This window comes from Stylophora pistillata, chromosome 4 (assembly GCF_964205215.1).
Source record: "Stylophora pistillata chromosome 4, jaStyPist1.2, whole genome shotgun sequence".
NCBI classification, from domain to species: domain Eukaryota; kingdom Metazoa; phylum Cnidaria; class Anthozoa; order Scleractinia; family Pocilloporidae; genus Stylophora; species Stylophora pistillata.
The window spans coordinates 40,603,452-40,625,162 of NC_142522.1; the positions used below are offsets into that span (position 1 = coordinate 40,603,452).

General features: G+C 39.6%; 3 protein-coding genes across 4 annotated transcripts; 2 read left to right on the forward strand and 1 right to left on the reverse strand.

Moving 5' to 3' along the window:
• The first annotated feature begins 567 nt into the window (after nt 1–567).
• On the forward strand, nt 568–2,124 carry LOC148733733 (uncharacterized). The gene has a single exon (XM_088759120.1). The coding sequence runs from the start codon at nt 774–776 to the stop codon at nt 1,635–1,637; it is 864 nt and encodes a 287-aa protein (XP_088615246.1). The 5' UTR covers nt 568–773; the 3' UTR covers nt 1,638–2,124.
• Nucleotides 2,125–4,555: 2,431 nt separating this feature from the next.
• Nucleotides 4,556–6,075, reverse strand: LOC111330039 (adenosine receptor A1). The gene has a single exon (XM_022934827.2). It carries the CDS (start codon nt 5,947–5,949, stop codon nt 4,948–4,950), a length of 1,002 nt encoding a protein of 333 aa, XP_022790562.2. The 5' UTR covers nt 5,950–6,075; the 3' UTR covers nt 4,556–4,947.
• Nucleotides 6,076–7,924: 1,849 nt separating this feature from the next.
• On the forward strand, nt 7,925–19,122 carry LOC111330056 (uncharacterized). 2 transcript variants are annotated; one of them, XM_088756050.1, is made up of 3 exons: nt 7,925–8,010; nt 10,879–11,874; nt 13,000–19,122. In XM_088756050.1, the coding sequence occupies exons 2-3, from the start codon at nt 10,881–10,883 to the stop codon at nt 18,012–18,014; spliced, it is 6,009 nt and encodes a 2,002-aa protein (XP_088612176.1). In that variant the 5' UTR covers nt 7,925–8,010; nt 10,879–10,880; the 3' UTR covers nt 18,015–19,122. The 2 variants fall into 2 exon arrangements, with proteins under 2 accessions (XP_088612176.1, XP_088612177.1); XM_088756051.1 differs by lacking the exon at nt 10,879–11,874 and having other exon boundaries at nt 7,941–8,010.
• Nucleotides 19,123–21,711: the final 2,589 nt, after the last annotated feature.

Consider the following 21,711-nt stretch of genomic DNA (forward strand, 5'->3'; position numbering starts at 1 on the left):
AAAAGAACCGCACTATGTAATTTGTGGCCCCATTTATTGACGATAAATTGATAAAGAAGTGCCGATCACATTTCCGTAAAGATAAGAAGCACCTCATTGTTTAAAAATTTAATTAGTTTCGTAGAAGTTTACTTTACTCATTCTGCTATTAATCAAAACTCATTAAAGTTAAGTTGAGTTGCGACTCGATATGAAAGTAAACTGTGATAAGTTGTTAAAAAACTTAATCCTATCTTTCGGGCCAAATATTGAAATCAGTAAAGTTTACACCACGATTTTTTCTTTACCGCATCATCAAATTGCACAATTATACGAAGGAGTTTGATTGAAACAGTTCGTGAGATTACCTCAATATTTGCCAAGGAAACGGACAGCAAACTGAGTGCGACGTTGAGAGCTGACCAGCAATGGTCTTTCCAAGGTCCCCTCCAGTGGAAATAACATTACTCCGAGTCATTTCATGCCACCGCAAAAACCTTAACAAGGGACGATTCAGGCTAAGTCCGTATCTCACTAGACACGTGATGTAAATTGTGAAAAGAGGTCATTAGGTAAAATGATGATTACAAAATTCTGAAAGGAGCGCGAAAGTCAATAAACTTAATCTTTTGTTGCACAAGATTCAACAAGTTATTTACACAAAGAGCGACGCTTGGGCAATCGTAAATTGAACCGCAAGTGCATAAATAAATGTCAAGGTCTCATTAATTCTAATTTAAAGACAAGAAGGAGACCCCGAGTACTTTGAAGGGAAAAAAGCAACTAAGAACAAAATGCACGGAAGAAAACATATGGCAGGTAGACCAGAAATTTCACAAACTTTAAAATTCAGAGGAATGAGAAACTGTCAAGAAGCTAAGAAGCTTGATTCTTCCGTGGATAGGTTTAAAAAGGAATACGAAAAGAAACTTCGGGAATTGTCGGTACAGCAATCAGCTCTTCTTGAATCACAAAGGAGACGAGAATCCCGTAGAGGTTCTCTTCCTTTGAGTTGCTCAGTCGACCTAAAGAGCGAAGATGAAAAGAAAAGCGTTGCCAAAAAAATCCTGAACCGTAGTTCTCTCTCCGATTCCGCCTTGGACCAGTACGCTAAGGAATTAAGATCTGGATTAAATGGTGAAAACAACGCTTCATTATCGACGTCTCCTCTTCTAAAACTGCCTAGTATAGCAATCCAGAAAGATGCAGGAACAGGGAAGATAGAGGTAGAAGACGTCACATCGATGAAGATGCCAGTAGACAAGCTGAAGTACTCAAGGCAGGTGCAACCGAGACTTGATATACAAGATTTGACGACCAAGCTGTCGAACGGTTATTCCGCTTCGATTATTGCATCTCCACCAATGAGAAGACCAGTGCGAAGGGGGAGTTTACAAGTCACGAATTTTTCTCCTTCGTCTGTGGAAGAACCTGTCTTAAATCGAAGGGTCTTGATGCGCAGAGGAAGCTGCCCCAACCTGGGAAACTTATGGGCGAAAAATAAGAACTCAATCGGAGGGAGCTCTAGTGGGAAACTCGACGAGCAGAAATTTTCCATGCAGGTAGAGGAGATGAAGAAGTGTCGATATTTGAGGTTTCCCACCTCTATTAGAGAGGATGACGAAGAAAACAATGAATCAGGTTTTACAGTAAAATGATCATCTCAGGAGCGAATAGAGCAACTGGAAAAGTTGTAACGATTTTGGAGGAAAATCGCGTTGAAAGTTCAAAAACTAAATCTCGTTGTGGATTAAAGTGTTCGAGATCCCCAGATGCACCCAATTACAATAAAAAAGTAAGAAAGCAAGTGATCTATTCGTCTGCGACAAAGTACTGAATGTTATGCAAATGTATGTACTGCACATTTCTTAATTTGTTTTATGATTTCCTCTTTGACAAATTCATGCACATACCGCAGCCATCTATGTAAACTGAACTGCCTTTGGGATCTCTGAAGAACTGACTGTTGCTCAACCAGTTGTAAGGGTTTCACAGATTTTCAAATTTTTTGCAGGCCTAGGTAATGCTGCGAGTCATGCCTTTTATGCTGACAATTTACGAACAAACATTTCAATCTGCTCTTAAACCATTCCACTGCGCGATGTTAAAAGCCAAAGAAGTAATAAAAAGTATGGTTCTTTTCGTCTTTAAAACTGAAAACTGTTGTTTGATGTTGCCGATCGAATGGCCGAACTATTAAGATCATACGTCAATGATAAAGACAGAAAGATTATACAAAAAAAGTCAATCGAACTGACATCTTGCTCTTTGATTAAAATCATAATTTATTCAAACGTCCTTGACACTGTTGCAATCTTTAAAAAATAAATTAAGGGGGTAAGTTTCTAAAGAAACTGTAGTGCTGCGTCGGTGGGGGTAACAAGGTCATTTGGTAATGATGAACTAAGTTGAACTGGTAAATTGGCCACCGTAAAGAGTTAAAAAGCTGACTTTTCGAGCATTAGCCCTTCGGGAGAGCGTTACTGAGCCCTTCGTCAGCTCTGACGAAGGGCTAACGCTCGAAACGTCAGCTTTTTAACTCTTTACGGTGGCCAATTTACTATTTCAACTTAGATGATATTACCAAATTACTTTAAAAAATAAAGTTGAGCGACTTTTGAAGTAATTTTAGTATTATCAGGAGGATATAGATGTCTTGGTTTACCCAATTCATTTAATCATTAGATTTATCGTAAAATTAATGCCCGCACGTCACTGATCATTTTTCCCAGATCACTCTGTAACTCTCGAAAAGCCATGTGAAACAACTGCGTAGCTATCATTTCAGCGTAACGAAGCAACTTGGAACATTTGAGACATAAAGGCTCTACCGGAAGTCATTAGCTACATGCAATCGTATCCTACGCTGCTTTGAAAGCCTTCTTGCATTTTACCGGCCGATGAAACTTGGAGCATTATCATGCTATATGCTAAGGGCATACATGAGTTTCTCGGAAAAATATTCGATTATAGGGCAAGAAATGTTGCCAAGCAACTCTTAAATACAGTACGTTTATGCGTAATAAATTCAAAAATATCAATTGATGTGACATGAAGATCTTTCCGCAAATTGTCGAAAAAATAAATAAATAAAAAACCCTATGATAATAAATACCTAGCTCTGAAAATCTCCTCAAAATCTCAAAATGTCCTGTCATCAAAGAAATCGAATTAAACTGTGAAAAAAAATTTCTCTTGTACAACTGAAGTCTTTCATTGCCAATGACTGAAGGCACTTCTAAAAAGCTTTCAAACGGCAACACTCGTGAAAAAAAACTGCTTTTAGTAATAGCTATACTTTATGAATTATTCAATCGAGCATTAAAGTGAACTTTTGCCAACATAAATGGAGTTAAGTACAAAATGCGAGTGAATCAGCTAAAAGCTCTACCTTAAGTGCCTTCTCGTCTAAAATTTCCATGGTATCAAAGGAGCCTCTAGAATTTAAACACAAACGAGACTGTTTACTACGGTGGCTCTCAAGGGCCATCCACCTACAAAAATTTTCATGACTTTATCGCGCGATAAGTTTTGCTAAGCCCATTTATTCCAAAAACTTGCAATCAACATTATCGCGCGATAGATAAACTTATCGCACGATAGAACAACTTATCGCGCGATGAGTTTATCTATCGCACGATGATGTTGATTGCAAATTTTTTGAATGAATGGACTTAGCAAAACTTATCGCGCGATAAAGTCATGAAAATTTTTGTAGGTGGATGGCCCTTGAGAGCAACCGTAGTTTACTAATACTGAGGTGTCTCAGATAAAAAAATCGATATTCGTTTTTCTTCGCAGAAATTGGCGTCGATGATCACCTCGCCCGCAAAGAATTACGGTTGGCAATAGTTTTCTTTGGTATTTCACACCTCAAATATCATATCTAATGGTTTTGTTTAATGGTGTGTTGTCAACCATTACGTATTTTGCATAAAGCGATAAGATTTTCGTTTAATATCTTTATATTAAGCGATGGAAAGAAGTTTGTCACAAGAAATGCAAACAAAAGCTAATGAAAAACTATACGAGAGGGTGTAGGTCTATCACTGACATCAAGGCACGCGAAAAGAAGCAATATTTTCCTGTTTGCTTTTGCTATTATCTGAATGATCAACTAAGAGGTCAGGTTTTCTCCACCAGTCCATGAACATTTCATGCCAAAATTTGAACTGAATTACTTGTTTTTACCAACTGATATATTACATTTCAATTCATGGAGACACGAATTCATACAATGGCGTCAGAAAGTAGTCCTCCTTACAAATTTATGGCATACAGTCGCTATTTCAAATTGAAAAAGTGCAGATAATGTCTAGTGAATGACATTGCGTCTAAAATTTCATCGAGTTAGCCAGCTTGTATTGTCTGACTTACTCTTGGTATATGAATATGCATTTAAGATCATTCACACACCATGTTTAAAATTGTTTAAACTTTTTGCTGAATCAAAAACTAGAGTCACCAAGTCACACGGAAGAAGTTGCTTTTTCATTAATTTTTCTCACGAATCTTCGAGTGAAGAGTTAAAACGAGGTTCTGAGTACATCATCCGTTCTGAAACTACACAGCTGCCAAATTTTATCTCATATTTAATACAATTGAAGGCCTGTTTTACATTTGAAAAAAAAAAAAAACAGAACTGAATCTAACTCATTAACACGTCATCGCTTACAAAAATTTCTTTTCTTAGTCATTTCCGCAGAATTTTCTTGATTCAATAGGACTACAGTTTAAAGTGACAAGTCGTTGTTTTTTCAGTTACTTGCTTTCTCTGTCATTTTTCTGCACAGTATTTTACACATTATCTTCTTCGTTAAATAGGTGGGAACAATCGTCTTGTTTAAAAACCTGCCTATACTTGCGCTTAAAAAAATGTTTTTCGAAGTAAAGAAGATCATGCAGCTGTTCGCGTAATCATTATAAACTTTAAATTAAAACTGGTAAATTTCATCTGTCGATTGTCATTTATAAATTAGTCTCTTCGCAAAATTCATTGACAATTACAGAAGTTTCATTGCCTTCATTTTGAGGGAGTTCGTCTTGACTTGTTCGTCTTGACGTGTTCGTCTTGACTCGTCTATCCCCCACTCTTCTGCTTTTTGGAAATAAGGCTTGAAAGCTTTGACGGTATGGCCGCATTCTCCAAGCGTACAACAACGGGTTCAGGGCTGAGTTAATGTACAGAATCGGAATGGAAAATCGGTAACCTGCAATGGACCATTTTTGTTGAACGCACTCTTTGCAATAACGCCGGATGGTGGTGAACACCCAAAACGGAACGAGAGAAGCAAAAAAGACAAGAATAATCAGACAGGAAGTTGTCATCAGTTGTTTCTGCATCTCAGCCGATCGCCTGGATATTTTCTCCTTTTTGTAAAGTCTTCCATGTCGATGTAGCAGCGCGCAATAAGCTGCTGAGTATGTGGAAAGAATAGTTAAGAGCGGTAGGACAAAAATGAGGTAAAGGAACACGACATCGTACAAATCTCGCTCCACCAGCAGCTCCAGACAGCTTGTAACAATGGCTAACATCCAACACAACGCACAAAAGACGATGGTTTTTGGGATGGTCACGGATTTACGATAAACATAAGGGAAGGCGACAGCTATGAACCGCTCAACCGCGAACATAATCATGATACAAAGACTTGCGCGCACGGTTATCTGAGAGACGATCTTAGCCTGAAGCATAATTATATCTTTTTGCATCGCCATTCCTTCCAGAATGTGTGCTATTCCAACGTCCAAAGCGGTTACACATCCCGTTAGAAAGTCTGCTATGCCTAAAGACACCACAAGAACAGCGGTGGCGTTGCGAAATTTTTTCAGCGGGTCTTTGTAGATCAGGAACAGTAGGAGACCATTGGAGATGGATATTAACACCGCGAATAAAATTAGTATGGCTCCGTTGATGATGAATACTTGGGATTTGAAGTCTTCATTGCCTTGATTATGGTTGGCACTCATCCTTACCAAAGCAGCAGACGATGAGACCGAGGACCTTTATGTTTAGTGACAGACGACAACTGGCGTTAAATGTGGGAATTCAATGTACTAATTTCTTGTGGTTTTCATGAGCCGTTTCGTATATCCATTAAGTTTCTATTACCATGGTACACCTGCTTACTTTTGCAAAGGACATGTGATTGTTTTTGTATGGTTATATTGCACCGCTGTAGCCTGATTGGGAATTGGCTTTTTCGGTAAAGGATCAATACATTTTAAGTTATGTTAATGAAATCGCTGACTCCGTTTAGAGTGAACGTTTTTTGGAAACCTTTGTTGACCTTGACGCACCTCAACTAATGCTATTAATGATGCTCATTGTAAATCATTGATTTATGCGTTGCTAGATTTTCTTTACAATATATATGTCTTTTAGGTTAAGCCCTTAATATAGGCACACATGCATATGTGCTTTGAGATTAGCACTGACTGACAAGCCATGGAGTTTTCCTCGCGCCTCATGAAGAACTCAAACTCGATTGGTGATCAATATCAGATCATTGCAAAACAAGTTGGTGGCAGCAGTTTGTTTCCTTTAATACAACTTTACTTCCACATTTTTTTGGTTTTGTGATTTCTAATGAACTGCATTTTGAATGATATCGCCGGTATGTTTCTAAAAGACATTTCAGACTCCCATTCCCGTTGTAGAAGAAGTGAATTATCCAGCTTACATAAATTATCAAAAAGGCAGCTTTGATAGAATTTTTAACCCAGGAAAACACCGGTTGAATTTGCACATTTCAATCTTAATTAACAGTTCCAATGACCATGGCCAATTTTCAGGCCAGGCGCAAGTCTAAGACTTGATGATCTTCTCAGGCTCTACTTTTATAATAATAATAATAATAATAATAATAATAATAATATAGATCGATTTCTATAGCGCATTTCCATGTAAAATGCTTTAATGCGCTTTACAACACGGTGCGGGGGACTTTTCCAGACTGCCGGCGGCAGTTTATAATTAATAAAGGAGAAATTTTACAGCTGCTCCCTCCCCCCCTTCCCAGTAAACAGGCCAGACCACATCAGAGTAATCTCGTGATGTGAATGCTTTAACGTCCCCTGCCGAAATTAACTAATTGATAGGTGTAGGAGACGGGACCTCTGGCTTTACGTCCTATCCGAGAAGACGAAGCAATGTGAGTGAAGTTCTTGCTTAAGGTCACAACGTCAAGCCCCAGCCAGGACTTGAACCTGGGCCAACTGACCCAGAGTCCAGCGCACTGACCACTGGACTACTCACGTCTCACATTTTATTTATCCACGATTTTGTCGTGGATAAAAGTAATAATGTGTTTTCATTCGGCATAGATCACGAAGACTTTTGGAGGGTAACCACTGAGAATAATTTGGTGATAAACATGGTAAACATTTAAATAACTTTATCATTTCAAAGCTATTTCAAACATGATCTTAGGCAAGAGCAATAACCTCAAACATACTTTGCTTCGAGTAATTGGTCAGCGTGTCATACAAGTCATACTCTTAATAAATAATAATAATAAATAAATAAATAAATAAATAAATTTAATAAATAATTTAGCAATGGACATTCCACTGGGTGGCTCTTCTTGCCCACTGTTTCCAGATCGAATTGGAGTTTGGAATGTTGGTACTCTTGTCTTCTCTATGATATACAACAAATTGACTGAAATATTTACCTGTTAAAAATACAGTCAAAGAGTGATTCTCTTATTTCTGGTTATTTCTCCTCAACTCCGGTCAATTCTACTGACCCGTTAACATTTTTCTATTTTCCTCGAAGCTTTGGATTATCGGCAATAAATGTAGCAAAAAACGAGAGTCTGTGGCAAGACGTGTTAATTTGGAGAAACAAGTAAGTGTTCCTCGTTCCCAGTCTACCTCTTTCATAATTCAAGCAATAAAGCCCGCAAGGAAATATGGGAATCAATGTAAACAAAAACCTGCGGTTTCCTAGAAAGGTGACGTAATTGAATGAAGGATACAGAGAAAGATACTCCATTAACTTATTACGTTCTCACATCAACATTTAAGGTGAGTTTGACCTGAAGAAGTTATACAATGGCATTATAAAACGCTTCAAGAGAAATTGTGTCAAGTAAGCCGCTTTTGCTTTTGCGGTTTTTGCGGTAAAATCAGCCGTCGAAGACCTCGAACATACTTATCGTTGAATATCATACTCGGAATAGCTGAGTATGGTTTTACTTCAGTGATCTCAATACTCACTGACTTTAATATGAAAATCGAACGTACAAATCATTTTATTTCATTGTATGAATAAAGGAACGACTAACTATAGAGATGTAATTTCGTCTGTATTAGGGAGAAAACATCAAACCAACTGCATGACCGCTAGTTCGTTAATTTTGAACCTGATGTACAAAAAAACTTCTGGATGAAAATTATATCAGGGTGCTTTCAAAGAGGAAGACCGATTGATAGCCATGACCACGATTCTTAGTGATAATTACTATTTTAACTTTTGAGTGACTGAACATCGTGAGGTGAACCAAGCGACTGTTTATGCCGACCTCGTTGATTTCTTTCTTAGCTGGTAATATTTACGAGTACACCATATCAGATACTTGATTACCGAGCTTAATGCTAGCCTCTGTGCCAGCCCTAAACTTGACATCGCGGGACATAAATCAGCAGCTCCATCGATTCTTAGATTAATTGTCCCCGTTGTTGCATCATTTTTTCCCACACTTTTTACCTTTTGCTTGAAGGAAGCACTATCGAGGAAACATTCGAAGGAATTTAGAAACCGGAAGTTGACGAAGGAAGGAAAAAAATTTGCTCGCTTGATAAACTGTATTATTCATCTCAACGACAAAAACTTTCAAAGAGACCTTCTTGAGTTGAACTCAGCGCTCACTTGGCAGTTACCTTAGTTCTTGTTTAGGTTAAGAACAAGGAAATATATCAATAAAAGCTTTTAGGAGGTGGTAGGTGAGAGACTATTTCCGATCCTGGAAGCCGTGAACCGTAAGCGTAGGCTTAAATAGGTGGAACGATTTGACCGATAATTCTATTCGATTGCCATGGGGAACCCTCTCCAGGGTTCCTTTTCAGAGAATAGTTACTCATCGGCTTACTCTGATAGAATTCACGGACCTCCATGCCTTTAACCATACTACACTGATGGGAACTTCTGGAAAGCTCCACTGTAACCGACCTTATGATACCTTATGAGATCTTATGATAAACAGTCAGAGAATATAAACAGCTTCTATTATCCGCCAACGTCTCATTAATGTTTTGTTTTGATTTGCCCTAGCGAGGTTTGGATGGATTTTAATCAAGGCACTTAAAACACTTGGTAGAAAAAATTAATTAAAGCTCGTTGCGTGTCTTTTGTGATTTAAAATTATCTTCAAGTTGTAAACTCAACAAAGGCAGCTTTGTTTCAGTTCGTCTCGAAGTCAGGTTAAGTGTGGGGATTCCCCGAATTCAAATCATGACGAAGATAATTTACTCCACACTGCATCTAGCTTTTGGAGGCTTTTATTACTTGTACTGCAACATCCTAAACCGCACTGGGATAGCACTGACTACTTTGTACCGCGGTCGAAGATAAACAGTAACAAAATAGCAAAAAAGAGACTTTATTCTTACGTAGTCTGGCGCATTAGTTGACATTATTTCGGACTTATTATGCAAATCAATTATCTTCAATAGCGCTTTATACTATTACTAAAAATAGATTTTGTTACGTGTAACCTATGAGACCCCCCGCACAGACTCAGACAAACATTGTGACCAGCTTAAGGAAATGTATGAGCGAGAGCTCTAAAATTAAAACAAAACGACGGAGAATTTCGTCAAAAAATGACTTGGCGTTCTGAAAGGAAGGGGCATGGTTAGTACCAAACACTGTTGTTGGGGTGAGTGTAAGACAGACTCAAGATATGCAGATAAATGGCCAAAATCACTCAAAGAGTGAAAGGAATTAGGGAAGAAAGTATTCATTCCTTTCCCAAAACCTTCGCGAGACATGGCAAAGTGCAAGCGTTGGCTGGTGGCTTGTTCGCATGAGTTTTTCACGGAGAAAAACATAACAAGAAACACTTAAGTTATATTTGTGCTCTTCACTGGCCCGGCGGAAAAGGTCCAACAGCCGAATTTCCCGATCCACTAAAGGCAAATCTAAGACCAGCGCAAGTAAGTTGAGCACATGCTCCTTAGAGGAAAGCACCGAAAGAAAGAGAAAATTCAGCGTCAAAGAAACAGAAATTATTCAATGACAACTGCCTGAATATTAACTACATAAACTACATGAACTGGCATATAATAGAAACACAATCAGTATTGAGCGAAATATACAAAAATCCGCCGCTCGTATCTTACAAGAGGGCGATCGCTCAAAAACATGCTCGTGAGAGCCAAACTTTGAATAGGCTATTCTAAACACGCGCTGGGGAGTCGTGTAGGCCTGTCAACCCCCTTTTTACATTGTTTACATCAGAATTTTCTTGAAAAACTTTGGCAGCAAACCATTTTCCATGATCGATTGCCGGATCAAGGGTGTGATAATTCCCGCATCTCACACAGTCTGTACAAGATCTTCTCGTTTACCGCTTAATTTTAAGCCCCTACATTTTAACCACCGTTTTAGCTGGTCTACAGTGTATTCTTCCGGTTCTCTTTCAAATTTGGAGCCAGAAACGCCGTCCTCTTCGGTCAGAACTGTAAGGGAATAAGCGAACTACTCGCCATTTCCCTTGTAGCTCTCAAAGAAGTGGAGTTTGTTTGTCTGAGTCACGCGGGGGGTCTAAAATTTCATGACGTCATTAGTATAAAGCGCTATTCGCAAGCATTTGTTTATATTGCATAGAAACAACAGGATATTTCAATTTTCTTACTCTCTTCCAATCAATCATTTTTGCTCTTTCATTGAAGTAATGCCTTCCTCAAGTACTCCTGGGACGATCAGACAACTAACAAAGCCGGAATACAGAAACTGGCTTGCTCTCGGTCATGCATTAACAACAGAGCTTCGTCACGGTCTTCGTCCTTTTGTTACCCGTGAGATGGAGACATTTTATAGAAACATGTCTGCAAGGGTCGCTGGACCCTGCACGTGCGTCCACATCCTGAGAAGAAGACCAAACCAGTACCACGACATGAGGACCTGTCAGTGGGCTCTCATCCTTCAGGCACATCATGACAAAAACAGGCCAAATTGGAAACAAAGTGACAGTAGGAAGTGGATAGATCCAGTCTTGGGTCCCTGGGAAATAGCCAAGCTCTTCCTTCCTGATCTGGGAGGACATGCAGACATTAAGAGCGCAGACGACATGGACATCGCTGGTATCCTAAACCTGATGTACTGGTGCAATCACTTCATTGTTCCACAGCCCTTGATCAAAGCCGTTCGTGACACTCGAAATGACAAGTGGGTGCATGTGCCACAGTTAGAGTTAAGTGATGCTGACAAGAGAGTCGCCTTTGATACGATTGAAAATTTGCTTCAGGATCCCAGTATATCTCCCGATCCTGACGTTCAGCAAGCCCTGAGAGAGGTTAACAACCTTAGGCACGTTTCAGACCTGCAGAGTATGGAGGCGCAAGTGTTAGCCGACTTAAAAGAAGTTTTGACAAAAGAGATTTCTAGCATCAATAACAATTTGACAATGTTGATGGAGGAGTCCGCCAGGAACAAAGAGCAGCAAAACCAGCTCCAAGAACAACATGAGATTCTAAAAAACAAACTCGATGATTTAAATTTGACAAGATTACCTCAAGATAATCAAACCTGGCCTATTATATTCGAAAACCTGATAGGAAACTTGATAAGAAGCATGCGCGTGAGAAAAATCCACCTAAAATCATGGTTCATATTAATGCTTCTATGTCACCTCTGTATTATTTTAGAGGATTCTTACGACGGAGATGGTAAGTAGATAAAACTTTAAATCGCAACATAAAAGTTCTATTCGGCTGAGGGAGGTCTGCAGGCAGCGCTCGCGGTCCTGTTTTTTCAGATGTATTAAGTGTAGCTACGATGAAACACGGTAAACAAAACACACGATTTCGGCTACGGTTTAATACGAAAAACTTCCCTTAACAACAACGGTTACATTACTTTTCCACTCGAACTTAAACCCTGCTTCACCTTTTTAACCGCGTGCTCGCACTTTTTCTATAAAACTGTCAATCAAAAAACTAAACCCGAAGATCATGTAAAAAGACTGAAATCTGATGATTACGAAACATACTGAATTGCGTGACGCGTGTCACAAGTCTTAAAAGGTCTCTTATCCATTTAATAAAGCCATTCGCTAGGTTGGTAAATGTTTTGGAGCCATGCTCGACGTTGCCTCGGGATCAGGATCACTGAGTAAATTTAACAAATAAAGAAGCGTTGGCTGTGTTCTGTTCTGTTGTAAGCGGCACGCAGGTAGTGGCTAAAGCACGAAAGAAGTGTAAGGAGAAACACGAGACATAGGCTTGTATTTCTCCCTACTTCTTTAGAGACAGCACAAATATCGGCAGATGCCGTGACAGCCCTAGCTCAGCTCCGTGCTCTGTATTCTCATAGAGCACGCCCTTTCAACCATTACAGCGTGCGTTATATTCGAACTTCATTATAAAATGTAATTAGTTCGGTCTGTATGGGAGAATCTTGACCGAGGTCAAGATTCTCCCATACAGACCGACCTAGCACGGTTGATAAGATGTTTATTATATGGCTCTGTCTTATATGCCAATTTATTATATTCTTTGTACCTTTTTTTTCAAGACCGGTTTAGATGCCGGTCTAGATGGCAAAATCTAGACCGCTTTCAATATTTATTTCAGCTAATCAAATTCGTGAATTCGGTAGTTCCCAGTCCTTGTGAGACACAGGCATATAATAATAGGGGATACAGGAGGCTGTTTGTCAGTCAAATTATCTATTAACAGCTGGGAATTTTATCACGATCTACCAGGTCTTAATCTGAAGCGATGATCAAAATACCAAACGTTTATATAACACCGTATTCAAATTGGCAAAAATATGTGATTTTGTTCCTGCAGGGTGTGCGCTCCAAGATTATAGTGATCAATGGGAGTTAAAGAATTTCGACTTCAGTGATTTCATCAATTCATCGAAGGCAGAATTCATCGGCCGACAGTGGCTGTACCAGGAAATGGAAACTGTTTTAGAGCACACTCAAAATCGTGGTGTTTTGATAACTGGAAATCCAGGCTCTGGTAAGTCTGCTTTCCTTAGTTATTTGCTTTGTTCCAGAATATCAAGTCCACTTATCCACAGCAGAATTCTTGGGTATCATTTTTGCATGCACTTCGACAAAGGAACTCAGAATGGGGCCAAGTTCGTTCGAAATCTTGCCAACATGATCGCTTGGAAACTGGAGGAATACGGCGAACTCGTTGGGACTGATCCCTTTGTTCGTAGAGTGTTATACAAGGATTGTCCTCAAGACTCGGAATGGTGTTTCGAACAAGGAATACTTACACCCTTAAAAAACCTTGGACTGCAGCCTGTGAAACCTTGGTATATTGTCATTGATGCCTTGGATGAGTGTGCAAATGACAAAGCAGAAGTTCTTAATATTCTTAAATCCAAAGTTCAACGTCTTCCAAAGTGGCTGAAGCTGATTTTGAGTTCACGGAATGTGAGCATCATCACCGCAAGTTTCGAAGGGCTGAAAAGAGTAGAGTTACAGTCGGACGACACAAAAAACCTAGAAGACATCGACACATATCTATCCCTCAAGGTGTTTTCTTGGAAAGATTCTCTCCTGCATAAAATTAAAACCACCCTTGCAATCACAAATAATGAGGCGCCAGCTCAGACAATTGTTTCAATTTTGACCGAGAAGGGTCAGGGAAACTTTCAGTTTGTTAAAGTTGTGCTGAACTTGTGGATGGCATCAACCAAAGATGTCAGTTTGAATGCGTTTCCCCAAACACTTGACACCTCCTATCAGTTGTACTTCGAGAGAAAGTACACCACACCAGAATCTTTTCAACCCTTGCGAGAAATTTTTGAAGTACTAGTTGCAGCATATACACCACTTACTATCTACGAAATACACCTATTACTCAAGCTTGAAGATCCAGCTCTTGACCTAGAGTACGACCTAATGCCTAAACTTGACCTTGTATCTTTGTTCTTGTGGCATGGAGCAGGAGAGGGTCTCATTCGGATTCATCATGCATCTTTATCTGAGTGGCTCACGAGTGATAACAACAAAGGGAAATTCTATTACATCAAGAAGCAAAATGGTCATAACCGTCTTGCAAAGTACTATCTGAAAAAGGCCAATGAAAACAGTTTCCCCCTCAAGCCGGATAAAGCTTTTTACCTGGCGAGTCATATTGTTGAAGGGGGTCTAAATGATTCTTTGGTGGAGCAATTTCTGTCCCTACCCTCAAGCCATATTAACACAAGCGACCCTTTGACTCAAATGACAGCACTTCATCACAGTTCCAGCTGGTTTAATACAGATGTTACTAAACTTCTCGCGGGCCACTTTAGCGATGTTGACAGTGTAGACTACAACCAACGTACACCAGCGTTTATAGCGGCAACTTCTGGCTACTTAAAAAACTTGAAGATTCTGTTTGGTAGGGGAGCTAACCTCAACCGTAGAGCAGCATACTTGGATTTGGAAAGTGCCTCTCATTCCAAAAATCTCATTAAAGAGTGTAAAAGAAAGCTATGCGGATATTCGTTATTGCATACAGCCGCTCAAGAAGGTAACAATGATGTTGTAGCCTTTCTTATTCAGCACAAAGTGAACATTTTCAGCACAACTGGAACTAACAATACTGCCATGCAACTTGCAGCGGCAAACGGACATCTTGAGACGGTCGAGATTCTTCAGAGCGCTGGTGGAGAATTGGATGACATTTCATTACATCACGCAGCAGCTGGAGGTCATATTAATGTCGTACAGTACCTACTGAAAGAAGGAGTGGTAGATAACTGTGTCCAGAACATACCGTTTTCCGGTTTTCCTGATGAAGAAGAGTATGAATTGGATTCTACTAAATTGCGTTTGTATGATAACCATCATCTTCACATACGTGAAACAGCCCTTCATGCCGCAGTCGCTCGAGGACATGTTGACGTGATTGAAACGTTGTTGATGGAAGACCACAGTGCTGTCAGTTGTCCAAATTCTGCGAGAAGACTACCCTTGCACGAGGCTGTGTACACAAATAATTATAACATCTTAGAAACACTGTTGAAGTTTGGAGTGGATTCCAATGTTCAATGTGATGACAGAATGTTATCATCGAGTACTGGTTCCTTCACAATGGGTACGATGCTTCCAACTACTTGTCCGTGTGGATTTACTTCTTTGCATATCGCTGCTAAGCATGGCTATCACAGTGTTGCCGAGATGCTCATCAAATACAAAGCAGATCCTAATGTGTTTGACTGTAATGGTTCCACGCCACTTCACATCGCCTCCTGCCACATTAAGCCATCCCTTATAACACTGCTGGTTAGCAGCGGAGCAGATATCAATGCACGAAGCCTAAATGGATCGACGCCCCTTCACAGCGCCGCGTCGTGTTTTTCAAAGGACATTTTCGAGCTTCTGTTTGACCTGGGATGTGATTACCGAGCTACGGATGTTGAGAGAATGACGGCATTACACTATGTGGTAAAAGACATAGGACACGTAGGTTTTGAGTATTTTGCAGACTTGTATGTGACCACTCCTAAGGGTTGGATTGAGAAATATTCTGGAGCCTCTCAGACGATCATGAGTGAATTGGATAATCAATATCCTTGGTTAACTACTTTCTTCAAGCTTGTTGAGCTTTTGTCCAGGAGACAAAAAGCTGGTTTAGATATGCGAGACCTTAGGAATCGAACGGTCTTTGATATATTGCAAGAGAAAACCAGCACATTCAACTACCTAACGGGAAGCAACACTTTCAGAGAAAGTCTTCTTGTGCTTTCCTTAAGTCCCTTCGTTCTTTCTTACGACATTTCAATTTCTGAGAAGGTCAAGAAACGTGTTGTTGCTTTAAATAAGCCATACGAACAAGCTTTGGTTGCAAAGTCTTTAACGAGTGTCATATCGCGAGCATTTACATCAACATTTACAAAGTTCGACTGCTCATATCTGCTTGACTATGTGAGACTCCATCTTGTTCTCGCAGCTAACACCTTATTACAAGCGGGTGTGGACGTTAATTGTCGAGGAGCCTCGGGGTTAACTCCTCTGCTTGTTTATTTGCGTATCGGCGGCCGTCACATGTCCAAAGTTCTTGTAAAACATAACGTAAAAGTGGACATTGCATGTGGAGATCCCTTCGAGGATTCAGTCTTTCACCTAGCGTCATATCACAAACTGCATTACCTTCATTACCTTTACGAATATCTACTGGGAAGTGATAACTGGCATAAATATTTGCAGACAAAACATGCGTTGTTCGACTACTTTCTGGAAAAATACGACGAGCGCGTTGATAAAGGAAACTTGAAAACAAGTAAGACTGGCGACGGACCACTGACCTTGGCAATTCTGTCTCATGCTGACGGAAGTAACGTTATTGATAAGTGTTTTGATGCAGAGGGCTATAACGCTTTTCATAGAGCGGCTCAGGGTGCAAACTTGGTAGCAATTGAAAAATTCCTTTCTTTAGGTGCTAACATTAGTATAGAAACTCATGATGGGTTCTCCCCTTTATGGCTTTCAATATTATATGCTGTGAAATACAGGCCTTTTTTAAACCTCGAAGTACCCAGTGCACTTACAGCTCTAGAGATTGAATTTGCCTCGCTTTCAGCCTCATCAATTTTAAATCATCTCATAAAAAATGGGACCTTGGATATTGGTTGTAGTGAAAAGCGTTCCGATCTCACCCTTTACCACGTCGCAGCTTCTCGAGGGATGTGGAAATTTATTGCGCATTTGCTCTCCAGCAGTAAAATTGTCGGTATTGATGTGGACTGTCCCAACAAAGATGGAATTACTCCCATGTACTTGGCGATGTTTATTGGTGGCGACTCGTACGAATGGCACAGTCCATGGTGCAAAGTTGTCGATGTGATAAAGAGCTACGGTGGTACTCTTCGATATCCTTCGCTAGAAGCAGAGTACTTTCTAATCTACAACATATTCTTTGGAAAAAATCCTAGCAAGTTGTCTCTTGAGCTTACGGAAGATGAGATACTTGCTCTTCAAGAGGGCTGTGGGCGTGAGGAAGACCGAGAGTATGAAGCGGCAACCGTCAACCTTTTCAGAACATCTGACAAAGTAGATAAAATTCTCATTGATTACCAAAAGAAGATGGACGAGTGTTCTTCCTTCAAAGAAGATTGTCCAGCCGACATAAAAAGGGGTTTACCTCATTTTACCTTTGTGGTGCTTTTCCTTGACCGCCAGCAGATCCTAAAATTAAGCTATTTTACCATTCGAAATAACTTTGTTACTTTCCTCGACACTCAAATCGAGCTACTGAAGGACCTTTTGTTTATTGCTTCCACTCCTCATGCACATATGCCTTGCGAAAATGTTTCGAAAGATTACAAACCAAAGGAAGACACCATTGATATGTGTCATCGGTTTAGTGGTAAGCAGCATCCTGATCAGGAAACTAGTCTTCACAAACTATATCGCTCTTATAAAAACAGTCTCGATTTAGTCTTGGAAACGTCGGATGAAGTGAGATCGCACATTCCTGTAAATGGAAAACTACCACGCTTTTTTAGAAAGATGAATTTTGCATTAAATGATTATGATGATTCTTTAAATTGTGATTGGCAAGCAGTTGCAACCAAATATATCCAGCTTCGTTTCCAGCGGCATAATCTGAACTATTGGCTTCAAGCTACACATGAAACGTCCACAGTACCAAGTGTATCGGGTTTTCTTTCGAAAAGAATGGAAAATGTTATTCTGCAGCATTCAGAAGAGTCACTTAAACTTGTTCTCAAACTTGCATCCGGGCGCCCGACTGAAGCTTTTAACTATCTAAGAATTCTAAGATTTACACGGCCACCTATGTGGTATGAAACATTTTCTGGTGTAGGAAACTTTGGGCAGAGCATGGGTCCATAGGAGAGTAACTTTCAAAGTTTTCAGTTCGGCTAAATTATAATCAACTGATCGATTCATACAAACTACTAAGAGACGTGGTTAGACGGACATAGAAAGAATAAGTACGTCCGAGCTTTCTATCCAAATAGCTCATAGAAAAAGTTGAATATTTTTCTTAGTTAAGGAAAGCAGATCGTGGATTAAACAGGTTTAACAGGCCGTCAATTAACCGTCTGTCTTCAGGACAGAACGTTTTTACTTCTATATCTTAACTTGAATTGAGGGCAAGGAGATATGTCGCTTTCTTGCTGAAAATTCAAATATCAACTTTTTATAAATTTTTATCAACGACAGATCGAGCTGCTAATCAAATATCTTTTCATAATACCTGAATAACATCACAGCTAAAATCATTTTCAAAAATTTAAATAGTCCTCTCTCTGCGAAAAACGCAACATTTCTCTCCGCAAAATCTACAGATTAGGTGCGATTACTAAATTCACTAAGATTTTTGCAATCCGTTTTAGTTTTAATATATCTTGTCAAGTATTTCAGTTAATAATTAGAACACAGCAGTAAAATTTGATCTTGTAGTCCGATCGTCCTGGTCATGATAGTGATTAAAGTTTGGACCACCTTAGCGGAAGTCATCATCAAAGTCTAGTACGAGTCTCCTGAGTATGACTTCCGCTCAGGTTGCGTTTAGGGTCCATTTAGCTTCTACACACAAGTGCAGCCTTGGCTAAGGTTCTCTGACTACAAAGCTAATCTACAGTGACTATAAGCTACAGTAGAGGAGATTGGTTAGGAATCCGACAGATTTCTTAGGTATGTAGGTTTTAGGTTTGATATTCCGATCGTTTTAAACTTACTGACCGATAAACTTCTCATTAATTCTCTTTAGTCTCAAACCGTAAAGTCAAAAGCAGATCAGTAGATTATTCATGATCAGAGAACTCCCATTGTAAATTTCAGCACCGTTTTTTTATCCTTTTGAAACTATGATTTATGCTAGCTTTCCTGACCAGTCAACTCCAAACTGACTACCGTAAGTGCCAGTAGTCAGTCAACATACCCCAGTAACTTTGTTAACGTTTTTACATAGAAATAAAGTATTTTTTGCAAGTAATTAGCTCCTTTTACACCTGCCATCCATTTAAAGTTTAGTAGAGGTGTTTCGATGGCGGTTCCCAGGACGAATTTCAATTCCATCGGACATCTCAGGTACTGAACAACAGTTACCGACATTACCAAAAGTTTGCAAACAAAACATAATTGAACTAAATCCTAGACAAGGATGAGTTTCCGTTGTTAGCTCGCGATCGTTTGTCCGGCCGGCCATGTTTAACTTAGAGTTGGAGTGCACAGCGTAGGGAGGGGTGGGTAAAGACAAGCTCCTCCCATCTTATTCCTCAGTTTTACCGTTGCTCACTCCCTTGGTGCAAACTTCTTCCTTTTGCCAGCCTTCCGCTGCTGTAAGAATCAAAGAAGGTAGCTGTAATTTTCACCAAGTAAACACTGAGTATTCGCTCGCCCAAATTTAAGTTTGCTCTGCAAACTACTTTGATATGTCACGCAACGCTTTAACACATATTCGTCGGACGGGTTGCGTGACACTTCAAAGAAAGGTTTCTGGGGACTTATAGGAAATCCAGCCCTGTGTAACTTTTTTAAACTCTTGTCTCATACTTCACAGATGCTACTTGACTCTGACCGAGAAATGTACGTTTTCAGTTACTGGCTGTAAAACTGGGTGTCGTTCTTATCAACTCTAAAACCATTATTCACTGCTCACGGATAATTTCTTGAGTAATGCAAATTTTCCCAAGGCATCAGGTCACTGAAAGGACTGAGAAACGTTACCTTCGAACTCGGTAAAAATGTATCAGCTTCGGGAGCAATTTCAGAATACCCGTCTACTTCATTTCGTTCCAGGAGTAGAAAATTATTTCATTAATTTTGTTTTGAATTTTTGGCTAAACTGCAGAATACCCGGCCACTCCTTTACATGTCATTGAATAAGAAAAGCGTCTTTAGTGTTATGCCTCGTTCTTCGAATTTTTAAAGTACGTACTTGATTCATAATAACCAAAATAATGTTATTGGTTCCACTTCATTGAATTTTAATGAGAATGAAACCACTTTGAATTTTTGTTTAAAAAATGTTTGGTCATTCCTATTGTAGACCCTTTTCAGTATTTTTCGTTGCCTTAGGTCGAGCAGAACTCTTGAGCAGGAAAAAATTATTGCCCAGATGTTTGTTATAAAAGTTTGTGGAGGACAACAATCGCAAAGAAGACATGTTTGTTGACGATTTGACGCGAATAGATATGTGTACAACACGCCGGGTAAGTCCATGAGCCTTCAAACTTTTGAATACATTCACGTACCATATAAATGCTTGCCAACAACTTTAAGATCGTATTGTCTTTCGGTGGTGGCGTAGCCACTGCCCTTCGACTCCTCACCGACGATCCTGAGGAGAGGGAAAATGGTGAAGATAGGGGGTTACCCTGGGTGACAACCTCAGATGGAATATCAACAGGCTGAGGATGATAACTCAGCTTCTAACGCCTGTACCTGTTGAGGGTATTAAAACGCGCTAGCGTCCCTCAGCCAGACCTCATTGCAATTTATCACGTTTTTTAAAATTGGTCAGGTCTGTTTAAGAATACGCCCGTGTTTTGTGGAGTAATAGCCTCCAGATGTATCTCGACGACTACTCGAAGCGCGTCAAGAAGCGCACCATGCGAATAATTTATCCATGTTGTAGCTACGATACAGCACTCTAACGGAGTTATATACCTCGTTTAGAGGAAGGGAGGCAGAGCGTTTGCTCAAAAACCTTTTGCAAGACCTGTGACTCCGCTTCCTGCTTGTTCGAAAACGTCCCACCGCAGCGCGCTGCTTTTCACGTCCACGGAATGCGTCTTGCCAACCACTTGTATCGTTACCGCGTTGTAGAACTGGGCACTTTAAATTTAGCTTATCCTAGCGATGACTTTCAAGCAAAGTAATGTTGTAAATACTAGCGAAATATAGCAATATAAATTTATAATTTGTAATACATTTTCTCCGATGATTATCACATGTAAATGAGTTTCAAAAAAACAAATTTTCAAGGAATTGTTACCCCAGTCCTTTTGGAATCTTGAAACGTTACACACCATACGTAATTTGTAAAATAGGTTTTTATTTTTTTCTAATTGTAGGCAGGGTATTATTTCATTTTTTCAAGAGCAACAAAACCATTATATACAAGTTTTGCTGACTATGTTTTGTTTTTAGGCCAGGAGAGCTTCTAGGAACTTAAAGTGTCTGATGATATTCGCCGGGAGCACTCAACTGAAAACGATTTGCATCTTTATTACATCCATTTTGAAATCACTGGTGGTCCCTGCAATCTGATTAGCTCGATTTATTCACAAGTCACACCATTTTTTGCTCTTAATCGCATCATTTTATGCTTGACCGAGTTTTTGACACATGACGTCAAAGTCTTTCTGTTTTGCATACAAAATAAGATGTAAATGTATTTCCAGTTCCGCTTTTTATCTAAAAACCGGCTCAGTACTGCATCAATAAAATATTTGAATTGACCAAGTTCTGTATTTGGGCCATTTCAAAATGGATGTAATAAAGTGGTAATGGAACCTCGTGTCGTGCAATTTTGCTCTGAAATCATACTTGTGATTTTGAAAGCACGCGTATGATTTCA